Source organism: Durio zibethinus, chromosome 26 (assembly GCF_047325235.1).
Source record: "Durio zibethinus cultivar Kanyao isolate XHJ-2024 chromosome 26, ASM4732523v1, whole genome shotgun sequence".
Classification (NCBI taxonomy): Eukaryota; Viridiplantae; Streptophyta; class Magnoliopsida; order Malvales; family Malvaceae; genus Durio; species Durio zibethinus.
Genome location: NC_143187.1, coordinates 9788583 through 9815338, shown reverse-complemented (window position 1 = coordinate 9815338; position 26756 = coordinate 9788583). Strand labels below are relative to the sequence as shown.

Genomic DNA, 26756 nt, shown 5'->3' with positions numbered 1-26756 from the left:
AATTTAGGTATTTATGAGTTTTTATCTTGTGGTAGCAAATTTTAATACAAACATATGCATCTCTAATTCTAAGTTCTACAAAATAACTCAAAAACTAATTAAATGATAGCAACAACCCTTTCAACCTCAAACCCACCTCCCTTTGAAAATAAAGCCAAATAATGTTTTTTTTTTTTTTAAAGTAACATCCCAATTATAGAACAAAATTTATGAATTGTTAAAATTTTAAAAATTTAAGCATATTAGTAAAGACAAACTTTGAGCATTTTAACCAATTGTATAACCAAATCAAATTACATTACCCTTATTTTCTTTTTCTTTTTATAATTTTTGGGTACTCAATTATATTATTATTTTTCCATAATTAAACTTCAATTCAATCAAAATTTGAACCGATAAAAATTTCAACTCTATTCTCCCAATTCTTAGATAATAAAAGTAACCCAAAAACCCTTATCAAATTTCCAATATTTTTTCACTTAAAATTAACTTAAGATGTAAAAAGTTACAAACTCTCATTTTATACATCAACGCAAAAAATTTTATTTATTTTTAAATAAATGAAATTAATAAAAAAGAAATATCTCAAAAAACAAAAAAAAAATATGAAAAAAAATCATATAATCGTTGGTAAATCTCAAAGATTTCAAACCGATTGAACCCCAAATTGGAGCTTTGGGAAGTTGGTTTGTTCTTTTTTTTTGTTGATGAATTTCAAAAAAAATTTCATAGATTAAAAAAAAACTAAAAAAAGTAGGAGGTAACGTAAAAGATTGAAGAAAGGAAGAATAAAATGAGTATGGTAGGTAAGGGAAAAATTTTGTTTCTTCTTTTTTTAATTCAAATGGTTAAATAAAAAAAACAGAGTGACACGTTGCATTCTTAGATGATGGTCAAAGCTGGATTGAAACGAGTTCATTGTATGGACTAGCGAGAAAAGAGACAAAAAAAAAAAAAAGTTTCAATTGATCCGAGTAAGTTATAAAACGACATAAAGCGTGTGGCAGGGACACGTGATTCACAATTTAATATTTCTCTAATGGAAGGTGAAACCGAAGATTCTTCTAACCACTTCGGTTCCATCTCCCTATAAAAAGGGTCATTCCATGTTTGCTTGGAAGTAGCCAGCAACAGTATCGTCTCTGCTTAGCTTGGTCGCCCTTAAAGCAAAAAGAGATCAGATCAAGAGTAAAAACTATTACTTCAACAATGGCAGGAACCAAGGAAATTTTGTGTTCAACTACAATGGACACGTTTAATTCAAAATATTTGCTTCGTAATTACTATAACTTTTCTCATCATCAGCGGCAAAAGTACAGTCTTTCTCATTCTACCTCCTTGTTCAATTCGTGCAAGAGAAGAATAGTACAATTGAGAAAGGTTGTTGCAGCTGCTGCTGTTCCCATGGCGACTCAGCTCATTCAGCTTGATTCCATCATGGCTATCCCAGCAATCCCAGTGCAATTAGCGGTCACAGCTCTGGTAACGGTTAAGTATGATGCCAAGGAAAATATGAAGGAGCTGATGTTTCATTGGTGGAATTCTGGTGCCAATACTGCTCAGAGGGGTGTTTTTCTTCAGCTTGTTAGCACTGATGTTGATCCAAGTAAGCACTGATATTCCTCCATTTACATTAATGTTTATCAACCTTAATATTGTAGCACAAAAGTTAAAAAACTCAATTTCAGGAATTCTAATGTGGAAGGTGAAGGTAAGGCTAGCATATAGTCTTTGTAAACACAAGGCAACTACCTTCTTACCTTTGCTTTTCAATCAATTTCAGATCACAAAGCGACTAAACGAGGCAGAAATGTTTTTACTTGGACATTAACGTCTTTTCATGTCTTCACATCTGTCCAAAATAGAATTGAAGAAAAACAAACTACTCTCCACCACATTTTGTTTACATAGCTAATGCTAAGATGGTTATCCCTCGAATCATATTTGGCAAAATATCCGGGTGCAATTACCTTTAATTCGGGTTTCACATGAGTAGACATTTGAAACAACTACAAGCGCACGCTCTTGTACCCAAATTTGGTTCTAAAATTACTCTTAAAGCATGAAGTTTGTTTACTGATCAATCTAATTGCTGCTCTTTTTGAATCAATGAAGGGACGGGAGAGCCAAAGGTGAGCAAGGACGCTATATTAGACTGGTCCAGAGACATAAACATGAATGCCGACAAAGTCAGTCACGAAGTGCAATTTCTAGTAGATGCAAACTTTGGAGTCCCCGGAGCTGTCCTTGTGAGCAACAAAAACCAAAAGGAGTTCTATTTAGAAAGCATCATCATTGAAGGACTTGTTCATTTTAAGTGCCACTCTTGGGTTCAACCGGAGAAACTCCATCCGGAGAAAAGAATCTTCTTCTCTAATAAGGTTAGCACCCTTTTTTATAAAATTCTTTTACATATATATTTTGAAGTTGTCACGATTCTTAAATGGCATGGAATTACGTGTTTTTGCAAATTATGGCAGGCATTCTTACCAAGTGAAACTCCAATAGGACTCAAAGAATTGAGAAAAAAAGAATTAAGGCAACTGAGGGGCAATGAAGAGGGTGTTAGGGCGTTATCAGACCGAATTTATGACTATGATGTCTACAATGACTTGGGAAATCCAGATAAAGGAACCGAATATGCACGGCCAATTTTAGGGGGACAACACCGTCCTTATCCAAGACGGTGCCGAACTGGACGCCCTTCCACGAAGTCAGGTGAGGTGTTCATATTTGAGAGTGTATTAGTTTGTCATAATTATGTGAAGGGCCAATTTGGAACGAACGCAATCTGACTGAAATGTTGATTTTGTTAAAATGGAACAGATCCGAAGTCAGAGGCACCGGCAAATGAATCCATGCCAATGTATGTACCAAGAGATGAATCATTTGGAGATGTAAAGAGACAAACAGTCGATGCAGGAGGCTGGAAAGGCATGGTCAATAATTTTTTTCCTTTCCTTAAAGATTCCTCAACTAAGGGTGAGGTTGTAAACTCGTTCTCTGATATCAATGAACTCTACAAAGAGAATCCTTTCAATGAGTCAGATTGGCAAGAATCTCGGAAGAACACACGTTTCCCAGTCAAGCTTAATAAGATGATAAAAGATTCCACATCAGATGCCTTCAAGTTCAACCCGCCAAACATCGTATCCAGTAAGAACAAAAATTCTTGCTCTTTAATTATTTGAGAAGAAATAACTTTAATGAAATTGGATATCAGATTCTGACGAAAACACTGCTCTCATTTCAGGGGATGCTTCATGTTGTTTACGAGATGATGAATTTGGTCGTCTAACACTTGCTGGCATGAACCCCATAAGCATAGAAAGGCTAAAGGTAGGTTCATTTCTTTGCGACTAATCAGAATATGAAAATCAACTCGATGGGAACATATAGAAACATTTTAACTAGACGTAACTTGTTTGGTTTCAGGTTTTTCCACCTGTAAGCAAACTAGATCCATCCATCTATGGTCCACAGGAGTCAGCGTTTGGAGAAGAACATATCATCTGTCATCTTGATGGGATGTCCATAAATCAGGTGAGGAGAAACGCAAAAGCTAAGAAGTTTACTTACAGTTCATTTGAACCAGCGCTAAAATTAAAATTAATTTTAATGAGATTAAAATCAGTAATAAGATATATATATATATATATATTTAAATGTAAAAAGTAATCATAGAAGTGAGGTGAATTATATTAAAAATAAAAAATAATTATTAAAAACTTAAAATAAAAATTATACGTAACAAAAATTTTACATGATTTCATATTTATAAAATTAATAAATAATTAAAAAATTATTTTTATACCAAATAATAATTTTATTGATAACTAATTAAAGAATAATAAAAATAATAGTGTATCAAATAATATTTTTATTATATTACATTAATAAAATTATTTACTATTTCTAAATAAAAAATGAAATTGAAAAAAGAATGAAAAAAGAAAAATTATTAAGAAAAGATATTTTAGTAATTATAATATTATATAAAGGGTAAAAATGAAATAAAGAAAAAAAAAGTGGTCAGTTGGCCACTGGAGGTTTACTCATCGGTGATTAAAAGTCACAAAACGCAGTAAATGTTAAACATTCAGACAGGTGCGAGGCCCAGTTGACACAAAATTTCATAGTAATTGACCTTTCGCTGGAGATCCAGCTGATTCAAAACGAAACCTTACTTGATTAAGTGTGCAAGTCGCAATGACATTTTTTGAAATCTCAGATGTAAATATAGAAGAGTCATGTTTTTTTTTATAGAAATTATACTATGTACATATTTTTCTTCCCGTGTCCGTAGTGCCTTGTTTCTGCCTAGTTAGATTATAAGAAGAATGTGTTGTTCCTTTTTATGTTACGTAATAAACTTGATGACATTAGCATGGACCACTGTCAATCGAACATCATCGATTGCAAGTGACCATGTTGAGTTTGATTTCAAATATGAATTATTGGATTCCTTCAATAAATGGATCTTACGTTTTTGTTTTTGAAATTCTTTTAATTGCTGCAGGCAATAGAAGAGAATAAGCTGTTCATACTGGACTATCACGATACTTACTTTCCATTCGTCAACAGCATAAATGCTCACCCTGATCGAAAAGCCTATGCAACTCGGACAATTTTTTTCTTGACCCAAATGGGAACTCTGAAGCCAATTGCTATTGAGCTCAGCCTTCCACCAATAAACCCTTATACTCCTTCAAAACAGGTTTTCACCCCTCCAGTTGATGCTACAACCTGCTGGCAATGGCAACTGGCTAAAGCCCATGTCTGCTCAAACGATTCTGGAGCTCATGAACTGATTCAGCATTGGTTGAGGACTCATGCATGCATGGAACCATTTATCATATCAGCACGGCGGCATTTGAGTGTAATGCATCCAATTCACAAGCTTCTTCATCCTCACATGCGATACACAATGGAGATAAATGCGCGGGCTCGTGAGCTTCTCATTAGTGCCGGCGGAATAATTGAGTCCCTCTTCTCCACTAAAGAATGTTCCATGGAGATCACTTCTTTCGCTTATAAAAATTGGCGATTTGACATGGAAAGCCTCCCTGCAGACCTTATTCGAAGGTACTATATCGTATATATAATTTGATATATGCACACTATGTTTCCCCGGTTATAGATGTTCCACATGATTAGAACTCTTTTACTTTCAAACAAATCTAACTTGAATTTCCTTTTTTCTTTCCTTCTGTGCAGAGGAATTGCAGAAGCGGACCCCACTGAACCACATGGCCTAAAACTACTAATCGAAGACTACCCATACGCCAATGATGGGTTGCTTATATGGTCCGCCATTGAGAAACTGGTTAGGGATTTTGTGAAATATTACTACCCAGACTCAAGTAGTGTTCGATCTGATCCAGAACTCAGCGCCTGGTATTATGAATCCATCAATGTAGGCCATGCCGATATTCGCCATGAAAGCTGGTGGCCTAGGCTTTCAACACCAGAGGACCTCGTCTCCATTCTAACTACCATTATTTGGATTGCATCAGCAGAACATGCTGCTCTGAACTTCGGACAGTATCATTATGGTGGATATGTCCCCGTACGTCCATCATATATGCGGCGATTAGTGCCAAATGAGCACGATCCAGAGTACGCAACTTTCCTTGCGGATCCAGAGGGGTACTTCTTATCATCATTGCCAAGTTTACGAGAAATGACATTTTTGATGTCTGTGCTTGATATTCTATCCACACATTCACCGGATGAAGAGTATTTAGGAGAGAGGAAAGACCTTGCAGCATGGGCAGGGGAACCAGAGATTATTGAGGCATTCTACAGATTTTCAATGGATATGAGAATGGTGGAGAAAGAGATAGAAAAGAGAAATGCCAACCCAAAGCTTAGAAATAGATGTGGGGCTGGGGTTTCTCCTTATGAACTGCTCGTGCCATCCTCAGGACCTGGAGTTACTTGCAAAGGAGTGCCTAACAGCATATCGATATGAAATGGGAAATTCAATAGAATCAACATTCATCCTAAATCTTGGGAACTTTTTTTGCAGCAGTAGAATAATACTTACAATTTTTTGGACCCAACCAATACAAGCTATAGTTGAAAAGTAGCTTACCATTCGAGTTGTGTGAACATCAGTAGTGTCTAACGTATAGAGTGTTTACTATATTATATGTCAGCTGGTAGTTGATCTTGTATTAGATTCTTCCATTGCAAGTGAATTACACTGTCATTCTGCCAGAAGAAAGGTATTAGATAAAGGTTTTACCCATGATACTAAATCTGATAAATCGTTCTTCCAGAAGAAAGGTATTAGATAAAGCCTGTGACCTCATATCAGGCCTCTGATAGAGAGAATAGAAATAGATATATCTTAGGGCCGTTATAAACTTTTATCCAACGGAAGCACCTATCCAAGTTACAATTATGACCCATCCTGCTAACAACTATGCCAGAGGCCCAAAGTTGTTGGTAAACTGGACTAGATTTTTCCACTTCAGGCTTGAGCCTCCAGATGATACTTGCCTTTCCACTAAGCACCTTTCTTGGCCTTGCATCAGGCCCAGCTTAGCACATTGAACTTCCCATGAGCCCAAGGGGCCATACAATGATCCCAAGTGTAAAAATTTGACTTGATAAACAAGCAAGGTAGGAGACGAGCGGATGATCAGCATCATACTTGTCCCTTTCTTGTTCATTAAAAAGGCATACAGCCTGCAAAAATCATTACAAGGAAAGCAAGCCTAAGAGATCATTAGGCTGCCTAGAAACGGCAAAGAGATCATATCTGCCCCTTGAATACATTTTTTGGTTTTCTGAGAGATACAAACAATGCAAAGCCCCATGCATGGCCTACTCTATTGCTTAAAGTTTTCTTGTTTAAATTCAACATCATCACCAAGCACAGCCAAAAGAAAACATCATTATAGAAATGTAGCAACGGATTATTCAGCAATCCTCACCTACTTGGTCACTTTCAATCAAACCTTGAACCATGAAGAACTCGGACAAACAGAGGGCAGTAGATATCAGAGATGTTAGCATAAAGAAGAAACGACCTTTTAATGCAGCACTAATGGAGGAGAATTTCGTTGAAAACCTATACTACACGTTAAAAGGAAGTTTGTCCAGTAGAATTGAGATCAAATAGCATATGACAAACCCAACGGGAATAAAAGATAAATAGTTTAGCACCGTGACCAGAGCAAGAATAAAGATAAATAGTTTAGCACCGTGACCAGAGCAAGAATAATAGAAGTAATAATCATGTCATTTCACAAAATATCAACATATATGTTCACTACAGAACAAGCGGATCATCAATGAGTAAAAGTTTATGTATTTAGATTTAATGGTAATAAAAAATTGCTAATATGGAAGAAAATGCCTAGAATTATCAGAGACACTGGCTTCAGTTGAACTCTGCAGCTCAAAATTCAGTATCAGGGGAGCCTCCTGCCACTCCTTTTCTAGCTACCAAGAATCCAAGATTGACATTCAACTTGGCAATTTCCTCAACATCATGCTGCTTTCAGATTATATATCCAAATCCAGATCAAGATTTCACATATGTCCTCAAGCAGATGTTAAAAGGTACACGGGCAAGCTATGGCTATGTTTTTTTTTTAATAATCAAAACATATTTCTACATAACTCCTGCAACTTAATAGTTTTTAAACACTATCTGGTCCCCAAAGTAATAGCAAACAAAAGAAACAACTCTTTAGAGATGATATCCAAAATCATTTGCTACCAATTTATAAACCCAATAGAAAGACATAGTATACCTCCACTGCACCCTCACCTCTTTCACTGTTATTCTTCCTCAGCAACTAAATAAAAGGAGCACTTATTTCAGCTTCTCAAGGATAGAAAGAAAAAGGAAAAAAAGAAAAACCTCCAATTGCTCTAAGTGCATATTCACAACTCCATAACACATAGAAATACAAAAGGGTTTGGCTCGAATTTTGATTGACAAATCACAATTTTCACATTGTATAGTTTGCCAAAATCATCCCAAAAAAAATACCAAGAAAGAAAGATTTACAAATAGCAAATGTATCATTGCAAGTGTAAATAAAACACAAAGGTGAGAATTTTCTCAAATTCTGACTCATACCCAATAATCTTACACTACATTTCAAAAGAACCCACATTTCTGAACTTCACAAAATATACACCTCCAACTTACAAAATAAAAATTAAAAAATACCAACTGTTTAGGAAAAAAAAAAAGAAAAAAAAAGAAACAGCTGAAAAGAAAATGTAAATTTAAACAGAAAAATTAAATCTAATCATACTTTTCTCTCCAAGAGTAAACCAAAAAGAATACCCAAGAAAGAGCTAACAAAATATCGCCAACTGTCTGTCTAAGCCAATCCCAAGCCAAATCCTCCACTATTCTCTCGAAACAGAACCTCCAGATCGCCACGAAAACATGCAAAATCGTGCAGCCTTTGGCAAAGAAGGATTGAAACTCCTTGTCTTTAACAAAAGAGACCATGAAAAGAAAAAACCCAATAGCGAATAAGAGCAAACCCGAGAAAGAATCGGAGGTCCGGATCAAGAGCTGATCATGAGGGGTCGAGCCCAGGAGTTTCGTGGCGGTCTCTATCCCGTGCGTGAAGGTGTAGATTTCCTTCATGTTGAACATCATGAGCGCGCCGCTTGATAAGGCGATCACCGAGTGGAGGAGACAGATCACCATGAAGGCTGATGATGTTGACATTTTCGTGGGTTTTGGTTTTTCTTTCTAAATTCAATGGGACAGTTATTAGGGGTTAGTTAAAATAGACATGGTTGTAGTGGAATAAAACCCTCACCCTAAGCTCATTTTAAGAAGAAGAAGAAGAAGATGATGATGATAAAGGATTTTCGGTAGTTTTATGGTGATTTTATTTTTGAAGATTCTGCCGAGTACCGAGTTGGGATATTACTGAAGATAAGGATCTGGTGGGACCCTCTTTAAGGCATGAAATAATCTGATTGTCCTTTTATTGACACGTGGCGGATTCTAAGTAGTGCCGACCGCTAGAATTCGTCGGGACATTTTTCTGTCAAACTAGTAGTATTGGTTAGTTAGGTCGCGCTTCAAAGAATTTAAAGCCCTTTAATTTTGTTGTTATTGGATAGTCTCGACTGATTGTTGGTTGTGCCAGTCAGAATGTCGAAATTATGGTGGTTTGCGGTTCATTGTTGTGGCACTGTTAGGGGGCAGAACAGTTGCTTTAATTTGACAAATAAAGCAAGCATCTGTTTCATGCCTACTTTTTTACCCCATTTTTAAATGGAAATGGAAATGGAAACGTCAAGTATCAAGTATCCTTCTAAGAAACAAGAATCGGGATTGTTCTTGAATCAACTCTAAGTTTGGAAGATTGATAATTCTATTCTATGGGAGCATGTGATTATGGCAAGGCGGTTAAAATCCATCTACCAAACAAAAAAATGCAGTAAATTGATCAAACAAGAGGGAACCAAGTGAAGAAGGAGAATACTCAAAAGTGAATTTCATTGATTTTATTAACTTTCAATGAAGAGAGAACATATAAGAAGGAGTATTGAATAATTTGAGTCCCAAATACATTGCTACTACCATAATAAAACAACAAAATGGGTTACCACCAGAGGATTTTGGTGGTAACCCATATATATTAGTAGTACTTTTGGGACTATACTTTTATATATATAAAAAAAAAAAAAAAAAACGAATGAAAATAGACAATTGTCAAAGTTAAAAAAAAAAAAAAAAAAAGGATGGACCGTAGGTTTTATGGAATAGAACAACAACAATCTTGCATGATCTCCCAACAACCCCAAGATGAACGTTTCTGAAAGTGGGGAGGGAAAAGAATGGTAACTTGCCTCAACAAACATTTAACTTGAAATTATTTCCTTGACAACTTTGCGATGACGCCTAGCACCTGACCTCCTATCTCTTCCATGTCTTGGCAAGACCTTCCTGAGTGGAGCCCTAACGATACTTTCATCTGAAGTTTCAAGTGTAAATAGCCGAGGCGGATCTTTGGCCAAATATAGTGGTGGCGGTGGAGGATAAATGGCAGGAGGAGCCATCTGAGCCAAATGGGCACGAACTTTCTTATGGCGTTTCTGCAAATAACAAATAGGGCAAAGATAAATACATAAGAGAGAGGGGAGAGGTCAAGTCAAAAAGTCAAACCAAACTAGGTTGCTCAAGAGAATTGAATATTTATATTCAATGTAAAATTTGATGGGTAGATAGCGGTTCAAGCAGATTCGACCATGGTCTGCTCATGCCACAATCTTACAGATGTGCAAGAAATGCATCCTGGCCTAAAATGGATGTAATGAGAGTGGTACCAACTTCCAAATCATCCACAAGGAAAAAGAATCAGTCATCAAGTATTATAATGGAAGCATGTTTGAAACTCAGTTTATCAATTGTGAGGCATAACAAAGCTAGAAATTTTGGAGATTCAATGAGGATTTTATATCTTCTTTAACAAAAAAAAAAAAAAAAAAAGATTTTAATCCTTCAATTAAGAAATCAAGCAACCAAAGTCTTGGAGTATCAATGAGGATTCTATAGCTTCATTATCATGGAGAGATAGTAGCTGCTACATATACAGATGCTGCCATTGCCAGCAAAGGCCAACTTAAAGCAGTAATTATTCATCAAAGAAAATACCAACAAACAAATCATTTAGGTTAAAGAGACAGTGAAGTGCTCTTTGATATACACAGAATTTCGGAAAATCTCTTAAGTAAAAAAGTACATAATTGCATTGTAGGAAATTTGAAACTAAACAGTAACAAATTATTACTAACTGAAAAAGGGAGTCCATTTGTTAAATTTCCAGCATTTACTTAAGCATATTTCAGAATGCAGAATGTAAAATAAAAACAGAAAAAACAAATACCTGAACAACAAAGTCGCGCCTTTCACAGTCCAAGAACATATTCACAGTCCAATTTGTCTTCACCGCAATCTTATCCCTTACCGTTGAAAAACTAATTTGGTCTCTAGAAGTAAAACGGTCAACTTCGTTGAACCAAAGACAAGTAAAGAGGTTGCTAATAGGAACATGCTCCCTTATTATTACACATCCTTCAGGAACATCTGCAGAGCCAGCCATTTAAAGCAAACTTCATTAAAGCTGAAAGAGGCACAATCAGAAACAATAACACATGAGCAAGTATCTTGCACCTTACCACTTGTAATAGGAAGTTTAGCCTCAGAATATGGGGTCAAACCCTCCTTTTCATAAAAGTCAACCTGAAAGTCAATGGAGGCATTATCATATTTGCCAGCAGCTTTATTTGCCTCAGCTTCATCAAACACATCAAAGTGTAGAAAATGCCTAGAAATTGCAAAAGTAGTATTTTTTCTCCACAAGAACCTAAAGGAAGACTTCAGAGAGTTAGAATAAACAAACATTGGCCCTGAAACCAGCGAAACTAAAAGACACAAGAAAAGCTAAACTCCTAAGTTGGCAAAAAAAATCGAACAGGGGCCAAAACTTTTAACAAACACAGTATTCATGGTAGTATTGACCAAGTAGTTTAGATTCATATCCAGATATTATTTAACCTAGTTTAACTTCAACACATAAGATTTAAGAATCTTATAAAATTTGGTAGCTGGACAGAATTCCAAAGCACCTCTCAAGAATTTGATATGGATCAGCAACAAGCTCAAGTTTCCCATCAATCCACAAAGAAAAACGAGCATTCGGAAATAGCCTATGTGGTAGAAGCTTTGGGATCTGTTACATGCATAACATGAGTCAGAAGGGATAAAACTTCTTTTATATGCATTTTAAAATATAGAAGGATGCTGTGGGATCAAATTGATGCCTTATCCCAATTTCTTTTCTGCAAGGTCATACCCAAACCAAATAAAACTTCTTGGTCCCATTCTCATAGACTAAATCAAGCAATGTGGACCTTATTTATTGTCATCTACTAAACTCTGGATTCCCTAACTCTGATCTAAACTCAAAGGGAATATCATCCATATTTTAAGCATTTACCTTTCCATTGCGCCTTCCATCGGTGTAAGGAAGATTACGCACAACAACAATTCTCCATACTCCAAACTTCTTACTCTCACCCAGACCACGATGAGATTTCAAATCAGCTTCTGTTTCTTCATCGACAAACATATAGAAGCAGACAGTTTGCTTGGAATATTCACTAATATACCTTGGCTGATGTATGGTATCAAAAGCTCCTGAAAAAAATTGAATTATTCAATACAAATCCATTTACTCAAACATAGGAATTGAGCAATAAATAAAAAATAGTACAGTTTAGGTACCAAATACGGCCGATGCAACAACCACTCCATGACATTGCTCCATCTCAAGAAGATTATTGTCATTGATGTCAAATCCTGTGCCACGGCCAGGTTTGCTTCCTTTGACAAATCTAGCAAATGCCCAAAACACATCAATCAAAACACTAAGTTGACAAACTAGCAAATATAATTTAAAAGATTAAGGTGCCAAATAATGTTCTCTTTAAAAATTTTAACTCAAAAAAAAAAGAGGTGAACCATACCCACAGTGCACATTCATCGACTTTCTTATGTCATATGAATCATCACGCTGCTTCAAAGTAGGATACCCACCAAAGTCTGAACCTCCAAATTCTGTCTCTTTATTTAAGTTTTCCTCAGAAATATATGTTAAATTCTTAACTACTGGAGAAAATGATGGGATTTTTGGCATCAAGGCACTGGCTTCCTCCACAGGAAGGTAACATACAGGACAAGCTGTGTCATAAACAAGCAAGAAAACTCAGAAACTATATTTCAATGAGTGTAAACCTGAACTAGTAATGTCAAAATGCTAAATCCAAAATAAATAAATTGAGAAAAAAAATACAAAACAAAAGAAAACTTACGATGTGGAACTGTTCTTTTTATGTATGCTGATGGAGGGGATATATTGAAAATGTTGCACGGATGCCCTGGAGGAAGACTGTAGCCCAGAAAATATGAAGGAGGAGGAGGGAGCTTGACCCTAACTTCAGTTCCTTCCACACTGACTGGTAAAGAAGTTCGATTGTGTATTCCGACACTTTGCACTTCATTAATCAGGGGAGATCCAGAATTATTAAGAGGCAAGCTGTCATTTACCTTACGAACATTGTCACTTACCTGATCTTCACCTGTAAACAAGCCACAATCCATTCAAATTCGCATATCATATCCTCACACAACTAAGGCCAGTTGGCAGCTAGAAGTCCAATATAACAATAAAATGAAACCGGCTTCTGCTACAGGCCGATTATCCAAAACCAAAACAAGGAGGGGAGCAAACTAAATTGAACTTGAATCTAACCTTCATCAAGAACTAAAAAAATCCATAAGAAATAGTAAATAAAAAAAAAATAAAAAAATTAGAAGTACATTCCAAGGTTGACAACAAGGGAAAGCAATTCAATTGATCATTAACATTATTCTCCTCCTCAGAGGGGGCAAGCACTATATTCTCAACTCAATTGAGTTCAGTGAGCAAACCTCTAGATGCCCATTTCTCAATTCAAACACCCTAACCAATACCGCAACACCAACGTTACTACACTGGTAAACATAGTTTTTCCCCACTTCTTTCATCAAAATATCACAACAACGTGCCTAAGAATCACTAATTCACTATCACCTCATCAGTAAAATTCACTATAAACAATCCAATGACGAAGAGAAATAAAGAAAAAACCAACCTTTGCCAACATATAAGACCGAAACAAAAACGGCAGCAGAGATGACACAAAAGAGCAGCATTCGAACCTTTTTACGGCCAGCAAACTTACAGATCCAATGAACCAATTTCTCCTTTTCCTTAAACATTTTAGAAGGCTTAGTTCTTGTTGCTGAAGGCGCTTGAATTGGCAAAACACCGTTTTGCAACTGTTTATCCAAAGAACCAATAACTCCCAGAACGAATCCCCGATGACCCTCCAGTCATTGTCTCTTTATTAACAACCCCAACTCACCCATATCATCAAACATTACTTTAACTCTATAAACAGACCAACCCAACCAAAATAATCAAAAACTACAACTTCATTACTTAAAAACTACTCAACAACAAAAAAATCCCATTTTAAAAAAGAACAAGCCCCCCACAAAACTTGGAGCGGCAGCACTCAAACTGAAGTGAAATGCAGTTCAACAATCAAAAAGTATAAATATTTTAAGAAAAATGAATCAGGGTTTTTCAGTTTTTGATTGGCTGATAAGTGTTTTGTGAAATCGAGGGAAGTGGGCTTTTGACAAATCTCAGATCACAATTTTCGAGTTACTCATATATTTCTTATTACAAGCTGTTGGATATTGCAAAAATGGGGAAAATTCAAAGTACATTTATACATGACGAATTTATTACGTGAATATGACTTATAATTAAATCCTGACAGGTTAATCTGCACCATGTGCATATGATGTCAAATAATCGGACGGTGATGGTTGTATTTGGCTTCTCTAATAAAATAAAGTCTGCCGTAAACTTAAGCAAGACAATTGTCAAACAAATTCTTAAAATTTTAAAATATTCATAAAATTTTCGGTTTGGATTAAAACATAAGACAACAGAATGTGAATCGACAAGCATGTCTTTTTTCTTTCTTTTTTTTTTTTAAATCTCCTCTAAGACATAATTATTCCTTTTTATATATGTAAGAAGAGATTAAATTGAAGGAAAAAGAAAGTGATAAGACAAGTGATTTTAAGGATAATTATTATTACCCAATTGCCAAATGCCATGCATTTATTTGGTAAACAGATTGAACATATTAAAGTTTGTGGTTTTGTTGGGCTGAAAAACGAGAAAAAAAGTTCGTCTTTTTTTTTTTTCTTTTGATCTACTGCCATTGTTTCAGCTTGTTCACATGTCATAAAATTTTACGTGGTGTTTTCATTTTTCAGGCATGAATTTCACAGGGACCATCCACGCATATTCTTCTCATGAAAAGCCATCTGGGAGGCTTATTTCAATGGTTTAATTATTTTTTATTAAGATCAAAGACAAAGAGGCAAGGTGCCTCCAGATTTTGAATTATTTTATTGATTCAATAAGAATATTTATTTAGGTTTTTAATTTTAGGTTGTAAAAAAAAGCTTAAAATATTACTTATCAAAGGCAGTAGGTTTTAATCTAGTTGCTGGCTTAAACCTGCTTCTGAGACGTGGATTTGCAGTGCAAGTGCACAAATTGAAATTCCGCGCCAACTTTTTGTTGACCACTTTTAAACTTTTCTTCATACAATTTGACTTTGACAATAGCGGATTGGCAATTGAAAAATGGTTCGTCAGAAATAAATTTTGCTTAAAATTATCGATTTAATGGAATTGAATTCTATGGCTTTGTCTATGGGTAAAAAAAAAAAAAAAAGTCCATCTTTGTCAGATATTGCTTCTCTCTCTCCATGGTTTTTAAACATGTTATATATTTCCATCATTGTATTTTTTAATTGATGTTTATGATATTAATAAAAATAAGAAATATGGAAGGGAATGTATAGTGAATGATAATTAAATTGATAATGATAGAATAAATTATATAGTATATTTTTTTAGCTTAAGAAACCATTGAAGTGATCTATAATAATGCTGTCGTAGTGCTTTCGTGAGGTGGCCAGAGGATGAATGTATTGTATGCAGCAGACTTAGAAGAGAGGCAATATTAATATTTTAATTATTTATTTACTGTTTAATTTAAAAAAAAAAAAAAAAGAAGAGAAAAGAAATTGGTCAATTGATTTTTATATATCCTTGTAGATGTAGGCGGCAAATCTAAAAAAATTTAGACTAAAAATCTTTTATGATTACAAATGTTCATATATATCAAGAAAAGAACAAGAATCAGTGGGCATGGGCTAAGCATTTATAGCACAAGTTTTTGCAATATTAGAGGGATTGGTCATCTTCAATCTTGATCAGTGGGCATGGGTAAGCATTAATAGGGAAATGGGCCTTTGAATTTTCATGTTAAAGAGCAGAGCTCGCTAATAGCATAATTCCTGTTCTGCATCTACTTTTTGATCTGTGTGTAAAAAAAAGTCCCATTAAATTTTCTTCTAGCACTTTCGTGATTATTTTGTTTTTGTGTTTGACCTTTTTTGAATAGTTATTCATGTTAATGGTACCATGTTTGAAAGAAGCAAAATTAAAATCAGGTTCAATTTGGTAGTTTCTGGATGTGTTCCTCTATCTTTGTTAGCCATCAGTTCAATGTCCAAATTGATAAAACTTTTTTCTTCTACTTTTGTACTTCAAAAATAGTCATCTAATCAGGCAATAACCTCTCTACAACAATGATAATTTGCTTGTTCTGGAGATTCATCAGTCCAAGTTTTCAATCAAACTCAAGTTATTATTCAGTTGACAATTTAAGTAAATACAAACTCAGCCAAAGTCCAAATTTTCTCTTCAAATTTATCTTTTAAGGAAGAGATTGCATCATCTGTTTGCTCTTATCTTCTGCTATTTCCTTCTTGCATTTGTTATGCTTAGGACTGTGTTTAGCCTCCTGATTAAAAATGGCCCAATGGGTGCCGTGCCATCTGCTCAACAGAATGCTTTTCTTACAAGGAAGAAATTGCATGTAATGCAAAAACTTTTGGAGCTATTAATTTAAGAAAAAGCTGCCAAACTAAAGATGTTATCTCTTCTTAGATTTGACTGTCCATTTAGAAAAATTAGATCCTACTTGACTAAAAGGAACAGCCTCAATTGTCTTCATAGTGCTGCGAATTAAAGAAGAGATTTTGAAGTAGGTCTGTTATCTCTTAGGATCATTTATTTTCAATTTAACAGATGAGAGCTTGGCCAAAAACCAAATAAGCATGGACTATATATAAATGAAGTTATATGTGAAAGAAATCAAGTAATATGGACACTTTCTTCACTTTTCCTTGTTTTGTATAAAATCTGATACATACAACAGAAACATATTGTAAATTTGTCATCTGATGGAATTGTTGATTAAGTGGTTGATTGTCTGCGTTACTGTTTCATTTGATGAATGAATGTGTCAAGATCGTTTGGCTTACTGTTGGGATGAGCTAATTTGATCACAGAGCAGGGCATGAGCAGGCAGCCATTGCCAAAGCAGCTGCTTTTGCCTTGCTCTGTGATTTCTATAACATATTTTTTATGCAAGGAAGAACACTTGCATCCAAGGTACTTAAAACATTCAAGGGAAAAGGCTAACAAAATTGACTAATGGCTTCTTCCGGGATTTGGTAGGGAATTGATTTTTCATCAATGATCTTAAAAAAAGCAGCCTCAAAAAACGTGCGCAAACATTTTAGAGTCGTAATGCAAAGCCTATCAGATATTATTTCTCACCTGCTAAATATGATGGTCTAAATTATGTCCTGTCAGCTGTTTGTTTTGGTATTTAATTTATAATCACCATCATAATTCATAAAAGTATATGCTAACACCTTTTAATTAGAGCATGAAAAATGTAGATTCATTGTATTTGTTTCAGATTATGAACAGATAGATTACTTGCACTTCAAATACACAATGACGAGAATATGTGTAGAAATGTTCGATCTGCATCCTCTGTCACTTTCATGGATGTCGCACCAAGCAAGTTACGTTCCAGTTATCCATATGGAAAAAAATCCTAGATATTTTTATTTTTCTTATATGGCAAAAGATAATTAAAAGTAAAAAACTTGTCTTTGAATGGTAAAAATATGTATTCAAACTTCAAAATTGACTGAAGAATAAACGTTTGTTTTACATTTTAACCAAAGTGAAGAGATGAGTAATGTTTTAGTTGTTATTTCAAGCATGGATTAGTCAACAATAAAAATATGTAATTTTGAGAGGAAGAAAATAACATCTTCCTCTTCTTGAATCAGAAAGTAGAAGACATGTCAAATAACATGTTCATAGCAATGTTTTTTATTCCACGTTATTACAAGATTGAATGCTTCAATCATGACAAATTATTGCTTGTCATGTGGTGGACGAATTCCAATTTTAGCACTCTTAATCATGGCAACATCCTTTCATTCATTTGTAAACAAAGACTTAAGATGGGTCCCTGACCATGAGAGATTACCTGCCTGGAACTTTCCCCTTTCTTTTAGTTTATTCGAAAGATGTTACCAAGGCGGTAGAAAAATGTTCTGTCCTCTTTCTCTTTACATTTCTTCATTGTCTACTTCATGAGCCTCCAAGTGCTGTGCTTTGTCGCCAATTTCTCTCAATAGTTTTTGAGTTTCAAACTACCCGTAGAGGCTGATTGGTTGAAAAAGCTTGTTTAAAAAAGCAAATAACTGAAATTGGAATAAGAGGGTGTCTGTATTTCATCCATGTGCCACTCAATTAATTAAGTATTTAAAAGTAATTATCATGGTTTTAATTCGTGTGTTTGGTTTGTCATAAAAAAAAATTAATTAACACTCTTATATATAAATGAAATAGTTTAATCACTCTTATCTTATAAAAAATAAATTTCTTTTTTCATGCCTTACATTTTGGATTGCACAATAATAAAGTAATTTTATTTTATATCAAAATTCGAATTTCATGTCTTTAAATTGAAATTTCAAATTTTAATGTAACTTCTTATAAACCCTTTTGAAATGATTTCTTGTTATAAAGTCAACAACATACATGTGTATTCAGAATTTTCATTAGAAGACATAAATGATGAGTATGAAAAAATCAACCCACATTTGGCCTGGGATTTAGGTCCAAATTTTCTCCGTAAGGTGAGTTTAATTCATTCAATGTATTAAAGCAGTCAAGCAACTCATTTCTTAGGCCGTTATATGTGACGGTTGATCGTTGATTCCGTACAAAAACAAATGGTACCCGTAATAAATGCCGGTTGAAGATTTTTTGAGTCAAAAGAACTTGTTGTGCCCAATATCTAACCCAGATTTTTCTGGAACGGCCGGCCGCTGGTATAAATCTACTAGTATTTCTTTCTGATAAATATTATATATATTAGTAAAAGTACCCCTCCCTGACTTATCAACTTCAAGGGCGTCCACTTTAGGCTGGGTCGCTTTCAGAAATCAGAATTATGATCTGTCATTTTGACATTTCAATATTAAAAAAAATCCCATATTTTTATTTGATTACTATATATTAAAGTTCTATTATCGGCTTTTGTCTTCATATGCTTGAATGGTTTATATATATATATACATATATTAAGTTACTAGTGTATCGGATCCTACCATGTAAACCCTGAGTGATAAACGAGGAATGGAACTATAAAAATATTATGACATCTATCACTTTAGCAAAACCAAAATTAAAAAAAAAAGATATCATTCTATTTTGATAATTGATTAGCTGAAAGCCACTAATGGACCCTTTTGTCTCCTTCGTTGGAGCCTGGAGAGAAATCCAGGATGGTTCACTTTTCTGCTGTGTCTGATGTGAAACCAAAGAAAGAAAAAAAAATATCAATGTATTTCTTGCTGGTAGTATAAGAAATTGCCTTTGCAAACATTTAAATATTGGCACATATTTTTTTGAGAAATTTCTTGCTTTTTACTTTTTAAATTTTCTTTTTTTCTCAACTAACACTTAAGTATGGCAATTTATTTCGCACGCTGAGGTTTTCAAGAAGTTCCCATCGTCGGCTTGAATAAGAAAGTCCGACAACTTGTATAGTACAGCCATCCGCCTAGATTTTCAAACCCAATACTAGTTTTGCAATATCTTAATCATCTGAGGGGCAAACCATAAAACTTGATCACATCCAAAAGGTTTGACTATGGAATACATTCAAAACCTCACATGTCAGCTAACCTGAATTTTTCTTTGTTCTTCTTCCTTACCTTCCCAAATCCAAATCCCCACCCTGTTTCATGTAACTTATCAAACCTGAATTCTCCCATGATAGAGAGGCTCTTCAGGTTTTTGCTTTTGCTGCAATGAAGAAACAACCAAAGCCTCTCTTTTTTATTCTTTTGTTCATAATCCTGTTTTCTCAGTCTGTTTTATCTGTTGATTTTGTCTTCAACGGATTCAATTCAACTAATCTTTTACTCTATGGTATTGCCAATATAGATTCCAGAATTCTTACACTCACGAATGAGACATCTTTTGTAGTTGGTCGAGCTCTTTACAGATCAAAAATCCCAACAAAAGCTCCAAATTCTTCTCGTGCCCTTCCTTTTTCTACTTCTTTTATCTTCTCCATGGCTCCTTCCAGGAACAAGGATACTCTTCCAGGGCACGGCCTAGTTTTTATCTTTACACCAAATACAGGCATCAATGGAACAAGCTCATCTCAACATCTAGGCCTTTTCAACCTCACCAACAACGGCAATCCTAAAAATCATGTCTTTGGTGTCGAATTCGATGTTTTTGCTAACCAAGAATTTGATGACATAGATGACAACCATGTAGGAATTGACATTAACTCCCTCAAGTCGGAAAGCTCCCACACGGCTGGTTATTGGCCTGACAACATAAAGAGCAGCAGCAACAGCAATAATAGTAATGGTGATGAGCAGGCTTTTAAGGTAGTGAAGCTGAATAGTGGTAAGAACTATCAAGTTTGGATTGACTATGCTGATTCTGTTATTAATGTTACTATTGCCCCGGTAGAAAGTAAAAGGCCTAAGCGCCCGTTGTTGAATGTTTCTTTGAATTTATCTGATGTTTTTGAGGATGAAATGTATGTTGGATTCACTTCATCAACTGGAAGACTGGTTGAAAGTCATAGGATTTTGGCTTGGAGTTTTAGTAACTCAAATTTTTCATTAAGTGAAAGCTTGATCACTACTGGTTTACCGTCATTTGCTATTCCGAGGACTCCATTTTATAAGCATAGATCTTTTATTGCAGGAATAACACTGGGAAGTTTCTTTAGTCTTGTTTTTATTGGTCTGTTTTCTCTGTTTTTGATTAAGAGGGAAAGGAGGAGAGCAAGGGACAGAGCAGAAATGGAAGACTGGGAATTTGAGTATTGGCCACATAAGATGACATTTCAAGAAATTGATGCAGCTACCAAGGGATTTTTGGAGGAAAATGTGATTGGAGTTGGAGGAAATGGAAAGGTCTATAAGGGTGTTTTATCAGGAGGGACTGAGATTGCCGTAAAGCGCGTTTCACATGAAAATGATGGAATGAGAGAATTCTTGGCAGAGATTTCAAGTCTTGGTCGGCTAAAGCACAGGAGCTTGGTGGGTTTGAAAGGTTGGTGCAAGAAAGAAAAAGGGACATTCATGTTGATCTATGATTATATGGAAAACGGAAGTTTGGACAAGAGGGTTTATTATGACTGTGATGAGAGCAAGATGTTGAGTTATGAGGACAGAATTAGAATCTTGAAGGATGTTGCCTCAGCATTATTATATTTACATGAGGGATGGGAAGCTAAGGTTCTACACAGGGATATTAAGGCCAGCAATGTATTGCTTGATAAGGATATGAATGGAAGGTTAGGAGATTTCGGATTAGCCCGGATGCATGGGCACAGCCAAGTGGCTAGCACAACGCGTGTGGTTGGAACCGTTGGTTACTTGGCCCCTGAGGTGGTTAGGAGTGGACGAGCATCAACAAAAACTGATGTATTTGGTTTTGGGGTCTTGATTTTGGAGGTCATGTGTGGGAGGAGGCCTATAGAGGAAGGGAAGCCACCTTTGGTAGATTGGGTATGGCAGTTGATGGTGCAAGGGGAATTACTTGCCGCAGTAGATGCAAGGTTAAGGGCTAGTGGAGGATTTGACGAGGAAGAGGTGGAGAAGGTGCTGCATTTAGGCTTGTTGTGCTCATATCCTCATCCTGATTCGAGGCCAACCATAAGGCAAGTAGTCAAAGTCTTAGAGGGGAAGAATGAGCCATTTGAATCAGAAACCGAGGATATGGAAGCATATTTGCTGGCAAAGGTGAAGTCCAGGGATATGTGGGCTAATTACGCTCAAAATTTTGGCAATGCATCACACCCCACATTCGATGATATTCGGCAGTCACATTACTCTTCCATGTCTCTCTCTTGGACGAATACTATAGTGGAAGGTAGATAATCCTGCATCATTTCTACAATGAGAGCCACTTTTGCTTGTACTGATTTTGATGCACCTTGGATAGCAGATTTGGACAATAATGAATCATGCTCTGGAAAGAATGCGAGATGAAAGAACATCATCATTAGGTGGGGAGGGCCTTTTCTTTGTTGTTTTTGCACCTTTATATTAGTTTTTTTTTTCTTTTTGCATTCTTTCATGTCCGTTGAGGTTGGGTCTTATAGAAGAGATTTTTTTTTTCTGTTAAATTTGTAAATGCTAGGCATGTAATTGTACTTATGTATGTCAAAGTTCAACTTAAAACCCTCATTGTGATGATTAAAGGATGAGTTTTAGATTATTATGTCAATCATGAAATTCCTCCCTGTATGTTGTTTCTCTTAGTACAATCTACCCCGCCAAGAAGCTATACTGGATAGCATAGAAGATCCTCATCCCCTTTTGGACTTGGGAATTTTGGTGATGCAGTGCTTTTGCAGTTAAAACTCATTATCATAGAAGTCAAGTTGTCCTTATCCAACTGCCACCCACCACCACAATATTGGTATTCCTTTGCAAGGAAATGATGCTCTAAAATGATTCTGCTCACCGGCTATGGCCTATAAATGAAATGATTGCCCCTGATCCATGAACATCAGTAGTTTATACGAGTCCCCAAATAATCTTACAATAAAATTAAATAGAAACCCTGTGGAACCACTAGCACCAGTGGTCTAGTGGTAGAATAGTACCCTGCCACGGTACAGACCCGGGTTCGATTCCCGGCTGGTGCACCTAAAACTTTTTTGTGTTTTCATTACTCTTTTTTATTTCCTCCGGTTTACTATTACAGGCCCAAGCACTAAACCAGCTTAGCTCATGCTGCTGCGTTTTGGGTGAGCTCAACAGTATTCTTTAGAATCCTCTCTGCATCAACTTATTTACACAAAATATCGGTTTTAGTGATGACTAGGATGAGTTGAAACAGGGTTTGATCCACTATTACTTATGCGATATTGGAAATCTACCTAATTATTTCCACCAAAATAATCTTTTTTCCCTCTTGCTTCCTCATATGGCATTGAGTTAGCCAATAGTGCAGATATTTGGTGTTTTCTTACCTACCCAATGTTGAGTTCTTTAATTGCGCCTGTCTTTAGGATGAGTAAAATTTGATCCAAGGTTATATTTCATGATCCTGTCCAAGTTCAGGAACTATAATTTACAAAGTATACCTCGCAAGGCGTGAGGTAGAAGATTTTTGTAACTGATTTTAGATTTTTAGCACCATTTTGACATGGCTTGCATCTTCTTTTTTTTGTTCAGAAAATAAAAGGAACTCTTGAATATTGATTGCAGAATATTGCAGTGCAAGATTGGGGTAATATTGTTCTTGGTTGGATCTCGCTTTCTGCCCTTGTTTGTTGGGCTTAAAGTTTCTTTGGGCGAACAATTTGGCCCCAAATTTCTGGAGTCTAATGGATTTTCCCTCGAATCCATTAATATTGTTCTATAGAAAAAGGATTAAAACAGTATAAAAATTAGTAAAGCTGTAGCTGCAACAGAGCAGCTGATGACTCGTCGTCCATCCCATTAAAAGCAATAGCCTAGCTAGCTTTCATAGTCATGATAACAAACAGAATTTCGAGTGTCCATTTGTCAAAGAAAGCTCCAAACCTGTCTTCCTTCCGTTATCACCAGATAGCTTGTCTCCAACTCTCGTATTCACATCATTAATAATCTTCCATGATGATAAGTGATAACCTAGAAGGCTACTATTATTCATTCCCCTTGAAATCCTGTAGAGGTAATTGAGGCAAAAGCAAGCCTCCATAATTCTGCAAAATCAAGACCACCGCATTATCCCATCGTTGCCAAATATACAAGCTGAGTAAGGGAAGTCCATTAGAAGAGGTTCTAAATATTATCATCAGCTAAGTGACAGAGGACGACAGTGACACCTTTCTTCTCCTAAAAATGCTTTAACTATTTGCAATCTGCCTTTGAATGCTAGCCAGAATGTTATGCTACTTCCACAACAGTCAGCTTATGTTCTTATCAGGTGACGTATAATTTACTCAGGAACTGTCCGGACAAAACTCAAAGCGAGTAACTGAACCTGGACTTTAAAACAAAATAGGTCATTATCAAAAAAACGTGGACTACCAATAAACAATCTTATATCTTGATTTCTTTTTGGATTAAAAAATTGATTTCTTTTAATATATATGAGAATAAAAAAATCATTTAAAATTTTGGCTTGGGATAGAAATTGAAAGGCCCGATTAGTCCTTATGATCGAGCTTTTCCTGTTTCCAGATTTCATCAATACTTTTTTAAACATAGGGTGGAAGACCCCAACAACCTCCAAAAACAAAGGCCATGCAGAGATACAATGAAGAATGGAGACGGAAGCAATTGGGCTACTTGGCCATTGGATTGGGACTGAAGAAATTGGCCCAAATTTTCTATTGTCCTCAGAATGGGACTCTTGATGTAGGCCCCTTGTTAGACCCATATTTAAGACCTGGAGGCCCATGACCTTTTTTTTTTAATCTTCTCAAATCTCAATTTGCATAAAAAGAAAAAATAATAATAAAAGCAAACAAAAGCTGATATAAAGCATAGGGGAGTTGCAGGGAATGATCCCTTTAGATTTTGTGCCATTTTCAACATGCACAGTTTGCTTGCTTTTATTGTTAGTCAACTTTCTGATTTAGCCAACAAATAGTGAAGGTATTTGGTTTCGATTTGCTCTTTTCCAGTTAGGTTTATTCCCCCTTATCCATATTGTAGGTAAAAGAGGAAACGTCCAAAAGGAAAATATGTGCTCTTAATTTCTGTAAGTTGACCAAAACAAGGCTGATAGCAAGGTTTTTTTGTTTTGGCCAAAGCAAGTTGGATGACTATTACTTGGTGGCTTATCCTTTTATCAAAGATGAATGTATGCTTCATATTTATCATTTAATTCACAATTGACCTTTTTCTCAAAATCTTTCCAACTTTTCAAATATTAAATCTGGTCATTTAAATTAAAAATTTAGTATTATTAATATGTTCTAAGTATTTTATTTTTTTTATTACAATTGAGGTTCGAATTCAATGTCTTCTGTTATGAAGCTGATTCCGATACTATAAAAGCTAACAATTCTTTTATAGTATTTTATTGAGTTATTTACACTTTTGGCACCTAACTTAGAAAAATATACAACTTAATACCTAAAGAATTAGAATGTACAATTTTACACCATAAACTTTAAAATTATATATAATTTTAATATAAATTATAATACTATTAATTTAATTTACTTATATAATATCTAATTAGTATAATTTTATTATATACATATTATTTATTAAATAAAAATATTAAATATTTTATAAAAACTTTATATAGATGTTTGATAACAACCATAATTCATCGATATTAGATAATTTTTACAATTTATATAAAAAATAATTTTTAATTTATATTAAAAAAATATTAATAATACGTATGTTAAATATATAATTTGATAATATTTATCAAATATCATATATATATATAAGTTAATATGATTAGTATGATTAAAGTTTAGACTAACATGATTTATAATTTAAAAATTTAGAGCATAAATTATATATTTTAATTTTTTTAGATACCAAATTATATATATTTAAAATTTAGATATAAAAAATATGATTAACTTTATTTTATATTTTTTCACAAAGACAATTAAAAAAATTATGGATAAACTCATGATAAATAATTTCATTAAGAACAAAATAGGTATAATGAGTCTCCTTCATAGGCTGCTATTATACCTATTAAAAAAATAAAGCTTAATTAGGTTTAGGCCTAAGTTTCGATGAGGAATTTGTCCGATTATGAATGCTGTGTGGTAAGGACCCATCAAACCTAAGGCTCTGATCCTAACCACAGGTTGGGGGCAAACGCCGCCCCATTCATAGTGTATATTCGTTAGTGAAAGTGTCCACCAGTAGCCGCACTTGAAAGAATGTAAATAATACATTAATATTTATAAGTTATTTAGATTCTATTTAAATAAAATTTAAATTTGATTCGATTATAATTGAGTTAAATTTGAATTCGAGTAATTTGACTTATCGATCGAATGAAATTCGAATATTTTTATATATAACTCAAGTAATTCACGAGCTTAATCGAATTTTTATATTTTAATTATTTTAATTGATAAAATATAAAGTTCAAGCTCGAGCACAAATAATTAAACTGTTTTCGAATATAAGAATATAACTTATTTTTATATACTAATCAAATCTAATTGAACAAGTTCGAATAACTCGATTTCTATCTCGAATCGAGCTTGAGCTAAAAAAATAAAATTCAATCTAGTTCGAATAAAGTTTCGAACATCAAATTTAGAGTCAAGCTCGAGCTTAGTATTGTATTGGCTCGAACTAGATCGATTATACTCCTAGACATCATGTGTTCAAATTCACTTGTTTAGATGAAGAGAATTTACGTATATTAATTACTAAATAATTATTATAATTTCTTTGACATATATTATGATAATTTTTCATTAGTTGTTATTAATAATAAATATCCAAATGACAAATGATATCTTTAGCAGCAAAATGAAACAAATATTATTATGATTGTTATTTTTATTTATAAAATATCATCAATTAAAAAAAATTTAGGATTGTAGACACTCTAATCTATCCGGAGTTCTATTTGTTAATTAAATAATGAAAAAATGAAAAAAATCAAGTGGTTGAGTTCAAATAAAATTGTTTGTCTAGGTTTGAATTAGACTTAAAATCTG

General features: G+C 34.5%; 4 protein-coding genes and 1 non-coding gene across 5 annotated transcripts; 3 read left to right on the top strand and 2 right to left on the bottom strand.

Moving 5' to 3' along the window:
• Positions 1-1127: 1127 nt before the first annotated feature.
• On the top strand, positions 1128-6229 carry LOC111275045 (linoleate 13S-lipoxygenase 3-1, chloroplastic-like). Its single transcript, XM_022860139.2, has 8 exons — positions 1128-1606; positions 2116-2381; positions 2481-2718; positions 2827-3156; positions 3254-3339; positions 3436-3543; positions 4520-5085; positions 5218-6229. Exons 1-8 carry the CDS (start codon positions 1210-1212, stop codon positions 5972-5974), a joined length of 2748 nt encoding a protein of 915 aa, XP_022715874.2. The 5' UTR covers positions 1128-1209; the 3' UTR covers positions 5975-6229.
• A 1795-nt stretch (positions 6230-8024) lies between these two features.
• Positions 8025-8846, bottom strand: LOC111275047 (uncharacterized). The gene has a single exon (XM_022860141.2). It carries the CDS (start codon positions 8708-8710, stop codon positions 8273-8275), a length of 438 nt encoding a protein of 145 aa, XP_022715876.2. The 5' UTR covers positions 8711-8846; the 3' UTR covers positions 8025-8272.
• A 631-nt stretch (positions 8847-9477) lies between these two features.
• On the bottom strand, positions 9478-14307 carry LOC111318742 (putative hexosyltransferase MUCI70). The gene is made up of 9 exons (XM_089754943.1): positions 13693-14307; positions 12871-13137; positions 12526-12739; positions 12284-12393; positions 11997-12196; positions 11626-11729; positions 11176-11363; positions 10884-11083; positions 9478-10092 (listed from the first exon to the last, which is right to left on the bottom strand). Exons 1-9 carry the CDS (start codon positions 13817-13819, stop codon positions 9859-9861), a joined length of 1644 nt encoding a protein of 547 aa, XP_089611069.1. The 5' UTR covers positions 13820-14307; the 3' UTR covers positions 9478-9858.
• Positions 14308-19175: 4868 nt separating this feature from the next.
• On the top strand, positions 19176-22333 carry LOC111275044 (L-type lectin-domain containing receptor kinase VII.1-like). The gene has a single exon (XM_022860136.2). It carries the CDS (start codon positions 19885-19887, stop codon positions 21982-21984), a length of 2100 nt encoding a protein of 699 aa, XP_022715871.2. The 5' UTR covers positions 19176-19884; the 3' UTR covers positions 21985-22333.
• Positions 22334-22686: 353 nt separating this feature from the next.
• TRNAG-GCC (transfer RNA glycine (anticodon GCC)) lies at positions 22687-22757 on the top strand. The gene has a single exon. It is a non-coding gene; the product is annotated as a tRNA-Gly (tRNA).
• The last annotated feature ends 3999 nt before the right edge of the window (positions 22758-26756 follow it).